Source organism: Myxocyprinus asiaticus, chromosome 13 (genome assembly GCF_019703515.2).
Source record: "Myxocyprinus asiaticus isolate MX2 ecotype Aquarium Trade chromosome 13, UBuf_Myxa_2, whole genome shotgun sequence".
Classification (NCBI taxonomy): Eukaryota; Metazoa; Chordata; class Actinopteri; order Cypriniformes; family Catostomidae; genus Myxocyprinus; species Myxocyprinus asiaticus.
This window is the reverse complement of record NC_059356.1, coordinates 24,107,530-24,126,027: the sequence shown is the minus strand read 5'-3', so window position 1 is coordinate 24,126,027 and position 18,498 is coordinate 24,107,530. Positions and strand designations below refer to the sequence as shown.

The 18,498-nt window shown below is 38.5% G+C and overlaps 1 protein-coding gene across 2 annotated transcripts in view; it reads right to left on the bottom strand.

Moving 5' to 3' along the window:
• Nucleotides 1-18,498, bottom strand: part of LOC127450151 (SRC kinase signaling inhibitor 1-like) — a 117,071-nt gene that overhangs the window by 19,649 nt on the left and 78,924 nt on the right. For both annotated transcript variants that reach the window (XM_051713987.1, XM_051713986.1), the window contains exons 12-17: nt 9,242-9,417; nt 7,104-7,234; nt 6,838-6,985; nt 5,680-5,995; nt 3,385-3,792; nt 1,473-1,622 (exon numbers count right to left, since the gene is read on the bottom strand). In XM_051713987.1, the coding sequence (XP_051569947.1) occupies nt 1,473-1,622; nt 3,385-3,792; nt 5,680-5,995; nt 6,838-6,985; nt 7,104-7,234; nt 9,242-9,417 (1,329 nt within the window). The remainder of the gene's footprint in view (nt 1-1,472; nt 1,623-3,384; nt 3,793-5,679; nt 5,996-6,837; nt 6,986-7,103; nt 7,235-9,241; nt 9,418-18,498) is intronic.

Sequence of the window (18,498 nt, the reverse complement as noted above, 5' to 3'; positions counted from 1 at the left end):
CGCCCTTATTATAAATGTGATTATTTCACTTGTTTTATTGTCCACTTTGTAGAAATCATAAGTGTGATTAGAATTATCGAGCACCACTAATTATTATGGAGTGATAAACAATTCTTGATGTGAATTATTAAGGAGTAAAAACCCTATTGCATGGAAATTCATGCTGGTGTAAGCTAGACATTTCAACAGCGAAATCCCTTTTGATGTTATTTTAATGTTCAAGAATGGGTTTGTACAGTGCATGTCAGTACTGTGTGAGTTTGTTTTGAGAGGCAGCTTGTGAGCCCTATTAGTTTTGATAGAAGGGTCGGCATGGTGTCACTGCAACAGAGCTCTGATATCTGCAAGTCTCCACAGGGTTTCCAACAGAGACACACAGGGGCATGGGGGACAGGAGACACCTGCTTGCTTCACCCCGTCACTCACTCAACCAAGAGAACAAAATCTGTCTGCTTGTTGGTGTTAATGAGCCTTGTAGTGAGTGAGTGTGTGTGTGTGTGCGTGTGTGTGTGTTGCTGCCCTATAGCGGGTCAAGCAAGCCTAAAATCAACACCAGCTCAGCTCAAGTGGTGTCAGTCTGTTGAAGCACACTGTACTGACCCCAGGGCAAAAAGATGTTAACATGTAAACTGAGACAGCAAGATGGGTTAAAATCAAACTGTGCACCATTAAAGATCTTAGAAAGACATTTGGCATGCACTCTTAAGTTGTTAAAGTGTTAATGCATGTCTGATCTAGACATAAGGTGCATGTTTAAGGAAGTATATCAAAACTTTTTAAGTTGGTATTTTATATACCAACATTTTACAAATGGTATACCATAATGCACATTATGTCATTTCTGTAACATAATAATTATTTATTACTTTTGGAAAGGCAAAAAATCTGAACACAAACTCATATTTTCCTCCTTTCAGTATAACCCTTTGTAGAGACTGCCAAGGCATTATTTGAAAGAACTTTTTCAATGCTGGCTTATTATTACAGTGACCCTGCTCCTAAACGGCCAGTAAAGACAAAACGAACTGTGGTTGGTTGCTTTATGTGTCAATCAAATGGTCTGTTCCTGTCCAAGTGGGCGATTCATAGCAGAAAAAGCTGCAATGAGGACCAGACTCTATGGTGTGAGTCAAAAGACTAGTGTCTAACTAACAGCATGACATCACTTTACAACAGTACTAGACAAGACATTCTAAAACCACTCATTTGCGCTTAATTGGTCATAAGCCAAAGAGCACAGACAGATATTCAGATCTCCTGCCTGTTAATGTCTGCTTAATGAATGAGCAAACCAGCCAATCGGTGGCACCCACCAATGTGTGTGTATGTATGAACATAATTGTGTTGCTCAGTGGGTGTGCACCAGACACATCTGGTGCTTGTGACATATGGACATTAATCTTGAACATTAACACCTCTGCTGTTTGGGTACAGACGGCTGATGTGTTTCCTCAGGTAAGACATGTGCTCACCTCCAATTCAGCAGCTAACTTCTCCTCGTCCCCCTCCTCTCTTTCACTAGCGATGGTCGGAGGGGTAGAGGCCGGCCGGGGGGCTTCAGATACACTCCTCCTCAGCTTCACGTGGGGCTTCTGAGACTCGTTCTCCTCTGATTCAGATTTCTGTTTAGATATACGCATATAGTGAAAAGACAAATCTGTACATATATGCTTTTAAGGCATCATGCTATAGAAAACAGAATTATTCTTGCACTTTTAACATAAAAGGGTTCAATTCTTAAGAGATCTAATTTTTAAGCTCTAATGTTCACAATGTAAAGCTCTCTGCCCGGTCCAAAAACACTGTTTATTCAGTATTTAGTAACTTGGCCAATTATAACAGAGGTTATTTACATTCAATACTCTTAAAGGTAAAGCAGCAAAAACAGCCTTTAATGGGTGAAAATGGTCAAGAAAAACTACTTTAGGTTCAAAAAGCATTGACAGGTGGATAAGTGGATTTCAAATCCACAGAAAATGCTACATGTGTAGAACATGTCCCCTTAATTTTAAAGTCAGTGAATGTGAATGTAACTCAGTCTCCCTCAAATTCACCTGTGACCCACAGGTGATTTATCACCATGGGAACAGCTGAGACCAGAGGTTGCACTAGAAAAATCTTTAGCCGTCACTATGACAAACTAAGTTGTAAAATTTCTATCATGGTCTATTTTTATCCATCATACTTGTATAGCATATAAACGTTCAGGGGCGTAGCATCCATTATAATGGCATATACATGACGAATAGGCTTAAATGATATATTTTTTACTCGCCAAGTGCAAGTCTGGCAAAACCAAGGAGTTCTAGGGTGAAAGTTCCACAAGTCAATCAACAGCACTTAAACAAGTTTTTTAAAATTTGCCGGTTACGTGCTGCTTAAAAAGGAAATTTACGTCCGATCGGAAATTTTGAAAATGAGCATACATACAAGCACAAGTTCACTGAACTTTTTCAGTGTGCCTGATATCACAAAAAAGATGAGAAGCACACACATCTCTGAAACACTACTACAGGTACTCTAAAATGACTGACAATTCTGCCCTTAACGTATGCGCTTAGATTAAATGCAAGTAATTGGCAGAAATGACACACATCTTTTTTCATGCTTTTATTTTGTTATTATTCTTTTTTGCAATTTATTTTAATAAAGTAACACCCTAATCATGCAGTAACACTAACGTAATGACTGATGTATGCAATCATTGATTTAGAGACCCTCTCCTCGAAATCCGAACACAATTGGTCAAAAGAGACACATATTACCAGGTGTTAATGGTGATGGTGCCTATTAATACACATCTTAATACAACCAGGCAATAAACAGGGCACACACACCCAGCAGGCTTTTATACACAGTCGGCTTTTATGAGATGCTCAACCTAAGCTTGACATTACTGAGACCCTGCACTCAATTAAATGTGATGTAGTGTGTTCCCTTTATTCTACTGGGAGCCTCTGTTCTTCCCTTTCAGTAAGAGTTTGCATGTGTGTGTGTTTGTGTACATAGTCTAGTCTTTAAAGACCCAATAAAATCAAAATAATTGTGTGGCTTATTGTCCATGTCTTATAGTTTTTAGGCCATCTATGCTAGTGTAATCCTAAGAGTTGACAAAATTAGCTTTTAACAGATAATAACTTTTAAAAGTGCACAGTATTTCTTTTCTGGTAAAATAGACAAAACATGTTGATGACTCATCTTACAATCAGGGGTGTATACAAATGTTTGTATGGTAAAACGCACGCAATAGGAAAAACATCAACACCGGTAAGAAAACTGTGTTTGTCAAGTAATTTCATGGGGTCTTTTAAGAAATATTGCATACATAGATTCCCCGCACATGTATAATCATTTGTGCATTGCTGTGTGTACGTCACCAGTCACCTTTACACTCTTTCCTGGAATGATCGTCTCTCCGCTGCGTGTAGTAAGACCAGAGGAGGAGGGGAAACTCCTGCGAGGAGGTGGAGGAGGGGGGGATTTTGAGGGCTTCTCCGTTCGATACCTTGCCACCGTCAGCTCATCAGAGCCCCGTCTGGATCCGCCCTCTTTACTGGAGAGTTTATGCTGAGGTTTATTAGGCCTGTGGTCTAGTGTGGCATTGGTGCTAGATGGGCTCTGGTTCTGGTTTTGGTTCTGATTCTGAGCAGGTTTGATTTGCTTGGCGGCAAAGTCCAAGTCTGGAATGGCCTTCATGAGCTCAGCTTGGGTCTCTTCCAACAGTCGATTAATGTCCTGAGCACTGTACTGAGTTAGACTGGCTCTCTTCTCCTCCCAGTCCCTCTCTGCTGCCTGAAGAGAGACACAAATGAAAAAAATTTAAGGTTCAAAACAGCTAGTAACTAGCTGAACTTTTAAGGCCTATTTACACCAAGCTCAAATTTTCAGCACATACTCTATATAACAAGATTTAAAAACAAGAACAGTCCATCCCTTTGAACTCCTACCTGTGATGATTCAATGTTCTTTACTTTTACATTTATTCATTTAACAGATGCATTCACCCAAGGTTGATTTTTAATTGCTTGATTGCCAATCAATTCATTCAGGTTTCCAAACTTCATTTAGAGAAAGATGAAAATGTGGCATTTGAGTGAATAGTTTTGGTGAAAAATTGTTGCCAATATTTTGTGTCATTTAGTTATTCAGCACCAGACTTGGTGTAAACCGGCCTTTATAGTGTATATATAACTGCCAATACTAGATGCCATTTTAAGCATACTAACAAAGGTGTAGTGTGTAATTATGGAGCCACAAGCTTCAAGACTTTCTAGACAAGTTTTCACAAATTTCCAAACATTCCCCATTTTCTTTTGTTCAAGCAAAACAGGTAGTCTTGCCAAAATTCATTCCATTGATTGAGCCAGAAGTTGACAATGTTTTGAGTAGTGATGTGCACGGTAACCATTTGTAACATTCGGATAACTGCTAGGGTTTACGAACGGTTATTCGGTAATTCATCGGGTGTCTGGAATAAAGAATGTTTATTACAATGAATATTTGTCAAACACTAATCAAAATCAGGCCTGGCTCCAGCTCTAAGATGTAAGGTGGGCCACAGGACCCGCCGGGTGGGCGGAACAGTTGGAGGGATGGGTGTAGGTGTAGTTCTCAAGGTGGGTCAAGTTCATGATTGGGTGGGCCAGGCCCGCCCAGGCCCCCAGTGGAGCCGGGCCTGATCAAAATAGCAGGGAATAAAGTGCACAGTGAGCTATGAGCCCAAACAGCACAACACATAGATCTGCAACTCATAAAATCACTCACATTAAAGTACAAAAAAAAAAAAAAAACGTTATTTAAGTGCTAAACCTGATATGTGCTCTGCCCGGGCAGGTTCCTATTTCCATGACTCACTGAATGCTGGTTCGCAACTATGTACGCCACAGCGAAAGGGAATTAAACATGGGCTTACTGTTTATCAAACATTGATACTTTGCCAGGTGAACAACAATCTGGAATCATGTGTAACAGTGTAATAGTTACATTAAGTCCTGTTTTCAACCTGAACGTCTTCAGAATGTCGAATCTTTGTGACATCTGCACACACACACACACACACACACACACACACACACACACACAAAAAGACGCAGCGCAACAAATTAAATGGAACGCATGTGTTTCTAGATACGTTTAGAAAAGTTTTTTTTTTAGCTTGACACCGTCTAAAAAATATTTCTAAAAATGATTCTGTGCTAGACGCTGAAAAAAATTACATTTCAGATATTGCTCAAAGGTAAAAGCTGTCCGTCCATCACGAGTTTACACAAAAAAACAACTGAAAAAAAAATGCAGTCGCACGCAAAAACACGTGTGAACAGCCCCTTACTCGCCATTTACTTGAATATCTGACCGAACCCCGCTCAACACCTGACGGTTTTGTCGGGTCCCATCGGGCTCGGGTCGGGTTGAAGACCTCTCTTGCACATGTAGAATTACCGAATATTGATTTTGGTATTTGAATACACGAGCATCAAATGGTTAACAGAATAATTACTCTTTTTGAGTGCCACATTGTTCACACTCTTCACGGAAATGAACCTACAAATTGCTCATAGTTGTCTCGGTAGACTGAAAAAATGACATATCATTTAATACAACTTAAATTACAATTTAAAACTAAAATCTTCAACAGTTTTCACACAGTAACTATTGGTCACTTTAATGCTTATCGCTCACCAGTCTCACTTCCACTGACGAGGCCTTATCAGAACCGCTTCGCCCACCCAGGTCCTCCAGGCCCCGCCCCTTTAATGACCCCACTCCTTGAGAGTCTTTCTCACGCTGTGAGGAAGGGTTAGAATGGGAGTGGCTGTGGGCGTGGCCTTGACTGGAATGAGGGCTCCAATTCGCCAGACTGTTCTCACTGAGGCTGAGCGGTGGGCTGGTTGAAATGTCAAAGTCTGTGTTCTTCCTGTACTCTTCCCCTCCTCCGTGTTTAGGGGAGGAACTTGAATACTCATCCTGGTTATTCCACACTCCCTCATTCACCTGCCTGCAGGGACCAAAACAACATCAATCAGAAAGATGCAGAACGAGTTGAGTTAAATTGATTTATATAGCACTTTTCACAATACTGTTCTAAAGCAACTTAACAAACAAATTGCCTTACAAACCCCCCAGAGAGCCAAAGGTAAAAGTGCCAATGAGAGTCCAATCACAAACTCACTACATTGGTTGAGCCAATTGCTGCTGTGTCTGACTGAGTTGCTCAAACAAACAGAACTGTTTTGATTGACGCACACAAAAACACGTGTGAACAGCCCCTAACTTGCCTAATACTTGAAAAAACTGACCTGAACCCGCCCCGAAACCCATCAGTTTGTCTCGTTCCGTCAAGCTCAGATCAGGTTGAAGAGCTCTATTGCACATGTAGAATAACCGAATAGTGATTTAGGTATTCGAAAGGCACGTTAACCGAATAATGATTATCCGTACAGATCCCTAGCTTTGAGTGCCAGAGTGTTTACACTTTTCAGAGAAATCAGGTTACTAATGGATTACTTATAGTTGTCTCTGCATATTAAGTCGGGATAGGTTTAAGTTAAATGTTACATTTAAAAAATTGGTGGCACTTTATTTTACAGTACTGTTCTACATTTACGTTCTAAATAATTCCAACAACTATAGTATTCACTAGGTCCTAAACCTAATTCTAACCCTAACCTTAACCCATATTAAATCTATGCAATATTCAAACATTAGGGCTGCAGGCTGTGTTGGATGAGAGTGAATTAAATTTGAAACCCATTCAGAATGTGTGGGTGGACAGTAAAAGTAATCTTTCAACAAAAAGTGCTCTGATTAAATGACTGCCGTCAGTAAGTGTTTGTGTACCTCCTCAGCGTGGTGAGAGTGTCTGTGATTGATTTGCATCGTTTAAGCAGAGCATCCAGTCTGTGCGGCTCCTCTTTCAGAAACTTCACCGCTTCCACTTCCACTCTCAGAACCACCCGCATTTTACTCTGCAGCCCTGGAAATTGATCTGAATTAGAGAGACAAAGAAGCAGTGAAGTGAGCAAGCGTCATTGACCCTCTTCTGTAACTAAACAGAGCTGCGGTTCAAGTGTGTGCCTGTGAAGGACAGGAATGAGCTGTCTCACTCTTCAGCTCTGTGAGCGTCTCTCCCAGTTTCCTCAGCAGGGAGGTTTTCTCTTCCAATTCCTGTACTGTCACATGCCGGTGATTGACAGACATCTCCTTGTGGATCTCCTCCACTGACTTCTCTAGATCACTGCCAACACAAACTTACTCTCATTAGTTTTCTTATACAGTCACTTAATGTAATTTTTGACTGAATCAATTTCAGTGAAAAGGTGATTTGAGAAATTGAAAAAGTTGAAAAATATGAATTTCAGTATTTTTGTTGCATGTACTTGAGTTGGCATGGACTCCACAATTTTGTGCAAAACCAGATAAACCATGTTATCCAGCATAATTTGAGAAAAGAGCTTGTGTGCTTTAATGTAAGCAAGAAAATCTGACATTTTGTTTAAAAGAGTTAAAATTATCAATTTCATAAATTTGCTTATTAGATTACCTAAAAATAGTGCATAATCTTAAATGTTTATTTTCATTTTACATCATAACATTCCTTTTTCTTTCCTTTTTTGAAATCATAAAACTTATCTCCTTATATCTGCTTATTTCCAGGTATAAATTATATTTTGAATCCTAGATTCTCAGTGTGAACTTTTGATGTACTGTATATTGACTGCTTCAGAAAGAGCGATTTTATAAAACTGTATGATCTGTTAAATGTCACTTGGTCATTTTTAATTTGAACTAATAGGTCAATAACAAACATTATTACATTCTGAACTTCCAAACAGATCATTAGTTAATGTGCATAGAAATGTCTTGAATTTGATGAATATATTTTCTTTTATATTTAAATGGTTATGAACTACTAAAGTGCTAAGAATATTTGTTAATGACTAACAGAATTAATGAAAGTAATTATAAAGTATTACTCTTCATTTTGTTAAAAAAAATTAAATTCTGCCATCATTTACTCACCTTCATGCTGTTCCAAACCTTTATGATTTTTTTTATGTTAGATGTTAGGAAGAATGTTAGGGACTGACAGCCTCAGTCACCATTCACTTTCATTGTATAGATAAATAAATAAATGATCCTTTTGTGAACAAAGAAGAAAGTAAGTCATATGGGTTTTGAGCAGGTGACAGAATTGTAATTTTTTGGGTGCAAACTATTCCTTTATATAGAAGGGAAGCTTGCTCTCTCTGATGTTTAGACATTTATAGTTTCAGTAATATAGAACAAGATGAGTGTGGAAAATCCACAGAGCACCTCCCCGTGCCACAGCATCAGTGCCTATTTAAATAAGTGTCAGTGCGGCAGGGTGCATTAGAGTTAAACGACTGAGACACAGCCGGAATGTTTACACTCAAAATCCAATTTAACCACGTCAAATAAATCCACCCCCCACAAAATGGTTTGTTACAACACCACCCCGTTAATAATTGAATCACATCAACTGGCTGTTAACTATACTTAATAACCACTATCAATTAAAACCAACATGGCTGATCTGGCGGCGAGTTGAAGAGACTGATGTAGTCACCCCCGTTGCTTTTAATTGGAACAAAATAAATAAATTAAATGCTGTCCTTTTCCATACAAACTATCTTTAAGATGTGAGTCTGCAGTTTCATAACTGAATGAATGCAGTGCTGAGCTTGAAAGGGCAGCACTGTGTGTTTATATGCTAGTTCAGTATTTTATACATTTTCAGGTATATGCTTATGAGGTTTGAGTTGAAAACAAAGACTATTTAGAAACTTTTATGCATTATGAACCCATGGCACTTTAAAGGGTAGTCAACCCAAAATATAAAATTCTCTGGTCCCCATTCACTTTTATTGTATGTAAAAGAGCAGCTTGAACATAAAGATTGCTAAATATTTCCATTTGTGTTCAATGAAAAAGAAAGTTTTACAGTAAATATTTGGTACAACGTAAGGGCAAATGACATAAAACTGACTATTTTAGCATTATTACATTCATACATCTGGCAGATGCTTTTATCCAAACTGACTTGTTAGTATTTCCAAGCTATACATTTTATCAGTTTATGTGCTCCATGGCAATCAAACCCATGACCTTGCCGTTGCTAGAGGCATGCTGTACCAGTTGAGCTGCAGGAACTCTCACAAAAAACAACCAAATCAACATTAAGAAAAATATTTTGTGTATGTGTGTGTATGATGAGGCATACTGTAATTGCTGTATTATGAGTTCCTCCTCATTGAGGTATTTGAGTCTCTCCTCTTCCACTAGCAGGCGCTGTCTCTGAAGAGGATCTTCTTGTTTTCTCAGGGCATCAGATAGACGCAGACTCAGTTCTGTTTCAGTTCTCTTCAGCAGAGTGTGCATGGAGTCCTGGTTCTGTAACTACACACACACACACACACACACACACACACACACACACACACACACACACACACACACGCACACACACACACACATTTTAAGAATGATTAATCATTGCAGTCTGCATTGCGTGACTTACATAATATCTTTTGTTCCTGGAGCAGCATTTCTTTCTTTCTTTCTTTCTGCCTGCCATTCAGTCAGTCAGTCAGTCAATCAATCAATCAATCAATCAATCACAGCCTTTGATTGGATGATTAGAAGGGTAATCCAGCAACATGTCTGAATTTGTCCGAATACAGTACACTTCAGGTATATTGAGATTCACATGCAGTCTGAGGTGAGTGTGGTAACTGTATAGTAGCTGTTTTATGGGTGGCTGTGCTGTTTAGGAGTTCAGCAGTTTATAGAAGGTCAACTGTCACAATACATCAAAACTAAACCATCACTGTCAGACCACTCATACTGTATACAGGTAAGTGTACATCTGTGTATGTGTGTGTAACATTGACCTGACTTTGACCATATGCAGCTGTCATATTGTGAGTGACGGCATGATTTTTCTGAGTGCTGAATTGTCCTTGGTAGAGAATAAGTGTGTGTTGGCATATATAAGCATGAATCTATTAGTACTGCCTGTTCTTGATAGCAGTGATGGCTTGTATCTGTTCTTGATCTCTTGAGTGCTTGTGAATGCACAAGTGTCCTTGAGTTTATTTTCTAATACACAGCTATGCTTTTGTGCATATTTGTGTTGCTGTGCATGTTGGATTTTGTGTGTATCACAAACTACCTCACAATACAATAAAAATTGCGATACATACAATATGTCACGATTCAGCACATAAATTTGCCCACTGTCAAATTCAACTTTCAGATTTTGTGCTTTAGACATCCTGAGCTGTAGGAACTGATGCTGTATGAATGCACACATAAACACTTTTATACAACAGTTTGAGAGTCCGACAAATGGGAGTCTTTTATGATGTAAATGAGTGATTGAATAATTGACTCAAGTGATTCATAAAACACGTCATGTCGTTAAAGATCCAAAAAATGGAAGTGGACGAAAACAATTTATTCACTTTAAAGATTCATTTAAAAAGTTCAATTTATGAACAAAACACTTCTAACTTCAACTACATTCATAGAAAACAATGGTTTTGAATTTCAGGACACTCTCTATAGTCTGCCTGAAGTGTCTGGTGTACAAAAAGTTTTATTTAAATAGGGCCTTCCTAACACTCAAGTTTGCTTAAACAAGAGACAGAAATATGAAAGCAAAAGCAAAACAAGCAGACTAAATTAATGACAAACAAAACTAAGAAAATAACCAAAAGGAATACATAACAAGGACATGTCAAATAATCGTAGAATCACAAAACAAAACAAATAATCAGTGACATGAAGCATGAGAATAGCAAAAAGAAAAGAGATGTGTTTTCAAAATCTTTCAGAAGAATGAAAGGGAAAAGACCTCCCAAAGATTCTGAGGAAGGGAGTCTAGGTGCAACAACACTTAATGACCTACCACCCATGGAAGATAATCTAAACTTGGGAACAACCAAAAGACCACACTCAGAAGAGCTCAATGAGCAAGCAGGGGAGTAGGGCATAAGAAGCTCAGATAAATACTGAGGAGCGAAATTATGAAGAGCCTTGTAGGTAAGAATGAGAATCCTAAACTGTGTGTGACAGTAGCAGATCCAGGCATGGGCGATATAGGCAGGCGCCTAGGGCAGCAACACGCTCTGGGGCAGCAAGATCATGATGGGAGAAAGATGCCCCGAATTGTGCCATCCCGCCCCTGGCTCGCAATGGGTGAATGATGCCCCAAATTGTGCCAACCCGCCCCTGCCCCGAGCTCGTAAGATCGTGATGGGAGAGAGGTGCCTCAAATAATGCCACCCCCACCCCACACAGAGCTCGCAAGATCGCGATGGGGAAAGGTACCCCGAGTTGTTCCTGACAGGCAACTCAGCCTAAATCAAATCATATCACTTTATTGTCACACAGCCATATACACAAGTGCAGTGGTGTGTGAAATTCTTGGGTGCAGTTCCGATCAACATAGCAGTCGTGACAGTGATGAGACATATACCAATTTACAATAACATCAAATTAACACAACACAATTTAAACATCTGTTATACATAATTACACTCAACAATATACAAATAATAACATACACTGTACAGTATACAATACGCACTATATAGATACACATTATTCAATAAAAATAAAAAATAAAAATATATAAAAAAGTATATATATATATAGAATGTACAGTATTGTACTGTATTGACATTCAGGCTGTCGGTTGATAGTCAGTTGTTAAGAGAGAATATAATATAATAATAATATAATTTATGACAGTCCGGTGTGAGATATAAGAGTAAGGGTAATAAAGTGCAGTGCTGATGTATTTTGATCATGGGAGATCAAGAGTTCAGAAGTCTGATTGCTTGGGGGAAGAAGCTGTCATGGAGTCGGCTGGTGCGGGTCCTGAGGCTGCGATACCGCCTACCTGATGGTAGCAGTGAGAACAGCCCATGGCTCGGGTGGCTGGAGTCTCTGATGCTCTAAATAGTTAGGATTATAGATGTTCATAATGCATTCTTACATTCTGAACAAACATAATCAACAGTATAGGCACACCGTGAGACAGGATCAACTCAGTGGTCTTGAGAAAATAAGAATCAACCATGTGATTGCTGGGCAGATTTGACAAAATATAGGAGGAGAGGGTTAAATTTGAAATTAGGAATTATATGTAATAGGACAAGCAGCAGTCTGTGACTCTATAATATAACTGTGCAATTTAAGTTCTGTATATATAATGTACATGTTAATATAACTTGCCAAATATATATATATATATATATATATATATATATATATATATATATATATATATATATATATATATATATATAATATATATATACATACACACACTGGCGGCCAAAAGTTCGGAATAATGTACAGATTTTGCTCTTATGGAAAGAAATTGGTACTTTTATTCACCAAAGTGGCATTCAACTTATCACTATGAATAGTCAGGACATTAATAACGTGAAAAATTACTTTTACAATTTGAAAAAAAAAAAAATTCAGAACTTAAACTACTTAAAAGGGTTCTCATTAAAAAATCCTCCACGTGCAGCAATGACAGCTTTGCAGATCCTTGGCATTCTAGCTGTCAGTTTGTCCAGATACTCAGGTGACATTTTACCTCACACTTCCTGTAGCACTTGCCATAGATGTGGCTGTCTTGTCGGGCACTTCTCACACACCTTACAGTCCAGCTGATCCCACAAAAGCTCAATGGAGTTAAGATCCATAACACTCTTTTCCAATTATCTGTTGTCCAATGTCTGTTTCTTTGCCCACTCTAACCTTTCTTTTTTTTTTTTCTGTTTCAAAAGTGGCTTTTTCTTTGCAATTCTTCTCATAAGGCCTGCACCCCTGAGTCTTCTCTTCACTGTTGTACAAGAAACTGGTGTTGAGTGAGTAGAATTCAATGAAGCTGTCAGCTGAGGACATGTGAAGCGTCTATTTCTCAAACTAGAGACTCTGATGTACTTATCCTCTTGTTTAGTTGTACATCTGGCCATGCACATCTCTTTCTGTCCTTGTTAGAGCCAGTTGTCCTTTGTCTTTGAAGACTGTAGGGTACACCTTTGTAAGAAATCTTCAGCTTTTTTGGCAATTTCAAGCATTGTATAGCCTTCATTCCTCAAAACAATGGTTGACTGACGAGTTTCTAGAGAAAGCCTTTTCTTTTTTGCCATTTTTGACCTAATATTGACCTTAAGACATGCCAGTCTATTGCATACTGTGGCAACTCAAAAACAGACACAAAGACAATGTTAAGCTTCATTTAACGAACCAAATAGCTTTCAGCAGTGTTTGATATAATGGCAAGTGATTTTCTAGTGCCAAATAGCAATTTAGCATGATTACTCAAGGATAAGGTGTTGGAGTGATGGCAGCTGGAAATGGGGCTTGTCTAGATTTGATCAAAAATGACTTTTTTCAAATAGTGATGGTGCTGTTTTTTACATCAGTAATGTCCTGACTATACTTTGTGATCAGTTGAATGCCACTTTGGTGAATTAAAGTACCAATTTCCTTCCAAAACAGCAAAATCTGTACATTATTCCAAACTTTTGGCTGCCAGTGTGTGTGTGTGTGTGTGTGTGTGTGTGTGTGTATATATATATATATATATGGGGGGCCACGTTGGAACTCACCTAGGGCACCAAGTAAGCCAGAACCGCCACTGGTGTGTGGTGTACAACAGGTAGCCAATGCAGATGCTGGAGAATGGGAGGAATGTAAGCTGATCTTCTAGAATGTGTAAGGAGACGGCAAGTTCTGAACATATTGTAGTCGTGAAAGTGATTTATTAGAAAGACCAGTTAACAGTGAGTTGCAATAATCCAAGCGTGAGGTGACAAAGGCATAAATGACAGTTTCTGCATCCTGCAAACTAAGAGGGGAACAAATATGAGAAATCTTGCAAAGGTGAAAGAAAGCTGTTTTAACAACAGTGAAGCATGTTGTACAATATTTAAACAGTCCAGTATTGACTGCAAGCACAGGCAACATCAGTATCAACATGAATATTAAAGTTTTCTAGTAGAATAACAGTGGAGTAGTGCTGATTATTAAGAAAGCTTTCATATATCCAGGAAGGGTAATGAGGTTAGTGCAACAGAGTTTAAAACAGGAAGGAAAAAAGTAAGAGTCCAAGATATTTAAATGATATGAAATCCAATAGTATGAAGTCCAGAGCAGTAAACAGTAGACAGCCAAAGACAAAAAGCAAAAACAAACCCGTCTCTGAGAAGCGACAGCCAGCCACATACAGCGTTCTCTTACAAAGCGGAAGCCTTTGAATAAGTTATTCAATATTATATCCTTTTTTGTTGATTACGTGCAATCACAGCTATGCTGATATTCAGAACAACAGCACTCTTGCTTGTGTGATATTGCTTCATTAAAAATCAATACAATGATCTAAAGTATCAATGCATTAATAATTATAAAAAATATTTGCCAACATATGATTGAATCAACATAGTCCTACTGTGTATGTGCATGTGGGAGTTCGAGTGCCACACATTACCATCATTTTGTGATGTGTAAGCATTATGCAGACAGTGTTTGCTTGCCCTCAGAGAAATACAGGTTGGACTTTGTCACTTGCAGAGAGCCCATAATGAGAAAAGTGTGTGAAACAGTGCTTTTGCACAATGTATGTGTGTGTGTGTGTGTACATTCCAAAAGGTTTTCTAGTATCGTTTTGCGGTAGTTCCTCCTCAGGCTGAATAATTTATGAGTCTCATGCATTATTCAACATATCCATGTCTCCTAGGTAACGGGAAGGGGGCAAGGGCTGTGTCTCGAGCTCCGGCATTCAGGCAGGTAATTGTCTAACTCAGCAATCTGCTGTTGTCATGACACCAGAGACTTGCCTCTCAACACCAAACAACTGACACCAATCTAGCCATTCCCTGGTCTCCACGCTCCCAGACTGTCGCAACTTACCCTCTACTTCCATTTCTCCATCCAATTGCTGCTTTTTCTTCCATCCTCACTCCTTCCCAAAAATGCCTCCCATTTCCTTGCTCTTTCTACATCTGAAATGTTAATTTCCTTTTTTTATACTCTTGTTTATCAAGCGTTCACATTTGAGATGCAGGTGTTCACTCGTGAATCACACGAGCAGCTCTCATTTCACAGTCATTTTTTATTAAAGCACTGCTGACTGAAAGTTGACTTGATTTCAGACTAGGTCAGGAATTACTCAGTTCTCTCTCTCTCTCTCTGATATGTCCCTGCTGGCCCATACCAGCTCATCAATGGCTATAATATTAAGACTTATTGTCTGCCATGCAATTGCAGTGAAGGGGCAGAAACGAATGACTACTTGGAACACTTGTACACATGCACATAAACACCAGTGTTCCCACAAATTTTTTTCAATGATTTTCCCAAATGTTTTAGTTATTTGAGATTCTGGATAAAAAAAAATATAAAAAATAATTAAAAAATATATTTTATAAAGAATGTACTCACAAAGAGCAATTTAGTACCGATTAAATGTTAAGATCTGAGCATAAATAGAAAATAATTTATTCGCTACAGAAAATACCCTGAATTTCCAATGACTTGCTAGAGACTTCATTAATTTCCATGACTTTCCAATGCCTTGAATTTTAAATTCCCTGATATTTCCAGGTTTTCCATGATTGTTGGAATCCTGTTTATACAGGAAAAGAGAAAACAGGATGACTGACAGATAATCCAACAGGATCTGTCAGTCTAGTGTGTTACCATGCTGGTTTTTTGTGTTTGCTTTCAGCCTTCCAAAATCCTCTTTATCAACACACATTCAATAACACAAACATATTCCTTTATCATAGCACTAATTAACCTGTCACTTTCACTAAGTCGCCATGGCAATCTGATAGCTGTCTGTGCACTGGAACATCTTGCAATCCATACAGTATGTATTTATTTCTTATATTTTGCCCTATCTATTTCATCAGATTTTATATCCATCCTTCCTGTCAGACATGACTGCTGTCTTGGGATAGTTGGTCCATATCAGAAAAAAATTGACATTTTAACAGATACTGTATATTTGATTAATATACGAATGTTGCTGTTATACAGTTGTGCTCAAAAGTTTGCATACCCTGGCAGAAATTGTGAAATTTTGGCATTGATTTTGAAAATATGACTGATCATGCAAAAAAACATATTTTATTTAAAGATAGTGATCATATGAAACCATTTATCATCACATAGTTATTTGGCTCCTTTTTAAATCATAATAATAACACAAATCACCTAAATGGCCATGATCAAAAGTTTACATACCCTTGAATGTTTGGCCATGTTACAGACACACAAGGTGACACACAGGTTTAAATGGCAATTAAAAGTTAATTTCCCACACCTGTGGCTTTTTAAATTGCAATTAGTGTCTGTGTATAAATAGTCAATGAGTTTGTTAGCTCTCACGTGGATGCACTGAGCAGGCTAGATACTGAGCCATGGGGAGCAGAAAAGAACTGTCAAAAGACCTGCGTAACAAGGTAATGGAACTTTATAAAGATGGAAAAGGATATAAAAAGATATCCAAAGCCTTGAAAATGCCAGCCAGTACTGTTAAATCACTTATTAAGAAGTGGAAAATTCAGGGATCTCTTGATACCAAGCCAAGGTCAGGTAGACAAAGAAAGATTTCAGCCACAACTGCCAGAAGAATTGTTCGGGATACAAAGAAAAACCCACAGGTAACCTCGGGAGAAATACAGGCTGCTCTGGAAAAAGACGGTGTGGTTGTTTCAAGGAGCACAATATGACGATACTTGAACAAAAATGAGCTGCATGGTCGATTTGCCAGAAATAAGCCTTTACTGCACCAATGCCACAAAAAGCCCAGTTACAATATGCCCGACAACACCTTGACACACCTCACAGCTTCTGGCACACTGTAATTTGGAGTGACGAGACCAAAATATAGCTTTATGGTCACAACCATAAGCGCTATGTTTGGAGAGGGGTCAACAAGGCCTATAGTGAAAAGAATACCATCCCCACTGTGAAGCATGGTGGTGGCTCACTGATGTTTTGGGGGTGTGTGAGCTCTAAAGGCATGGGGAATCTTGTGAAAATTGATGGCAAGATGAATGCAGCATGTTAATACTGGCAGACAATTTGCATTCTTCTGCACGAAAGCTGCGGATGGGACGCTCTTGGACTTTCCAGCACGACAATGACCCTAAGCACAAGGCCAAGTTGACCCTCCAGTGGTTACAGAAGAAAAAGGTGAAGGTTCTGGAGTGGCCATCACAGTCTCCTGACCTTAATATCATTGAGCCACTCTGGGGAGATCTCAAACGTGTGGTTCATGCAAGACGACCAAAGACTTTGCATGACCTGGAGGCATTTTGCCAAGACGAATGGGCAGCTATATCACCTGCAAGAATTTGGGGCCTCATAGACAACTATTACAAAAGACTGCACGCTATCATTGATGCTAAAGGGGGCAATACACAGTATTAAGAACTAAGGGTATGCAGACTTTTGAACAGGGGTAATTTCATTTTTTTCTTTGTTGCCATGTTTTGTTTTATGATTGTGCCATTCTGTTATAACCTACAGTTGAATATGAATCCCATAAGAAATAAAAGAAATGTGTTTTGCCTGCTCACTCATGTTTTCTTTAAAAATGGTACATATATTACCAATTCTCCAAGGGTATGCAAACTTTTGAGCACAACTGAGGCTTTCCTTGTTTCCAATGGAGTAAACTTTTCAAAGATCTCTCCTTCTCTCTCTACTTCTGACCTATGCAATAAAAATAACAATACCTTTAGAAATTTGTATTAAAAACAGCTACGCAATCAAAGACATCTAAACTCAACAAAGTCCCTTAAACATGTTTGAACAGGTTTGATTTTGAACAAGTCCTCTTGTTTAGCTAAATGAAAGTTTGGCTATGCCAGAGTGTGTGATGCAGCGTTTCCTGCACCGCTCAGCAATGGAGCCGCCATTGAGTGTGATGAGATAAAAAGGATTGTATACTGCAAAACAATACAAAGACAATAAATAGACAACATGTCTGTTGCATGGTCCTTACTGGCTGCATGCAAACAAACTTACAGCATGACCAGTTTTGTCCAGTTAATGAATGAATGACTCTTCTGAGTCAGGTTTTTTTAATGAATCAGTCAAAAAGACTCACAAAGACACAAGTTATCATTCTAACAAATAGCTGAATGAATTAGAGTGGCTACTTGACATCTGACTCAATGACTGGATGTTTGAGAACATGCAGTTTTTTTTAAATAATGAATAGCTATAGTTTGCTTTAATAAATCATATTTATTTATTTGTTACATATATAGTATACATATATAGTAGTATTACATAAATAGTATTGTTTTATTTAGTATGTAGTTTGGACCAATTATTGGGGGGATTCAGCAAACACAGAATTCTGTAGGATTATGTGCTGTACAGTATAGTGATGCAACTAGCTCTAAACAGAACTGAGATCAGTGCATCTCCTCCTCC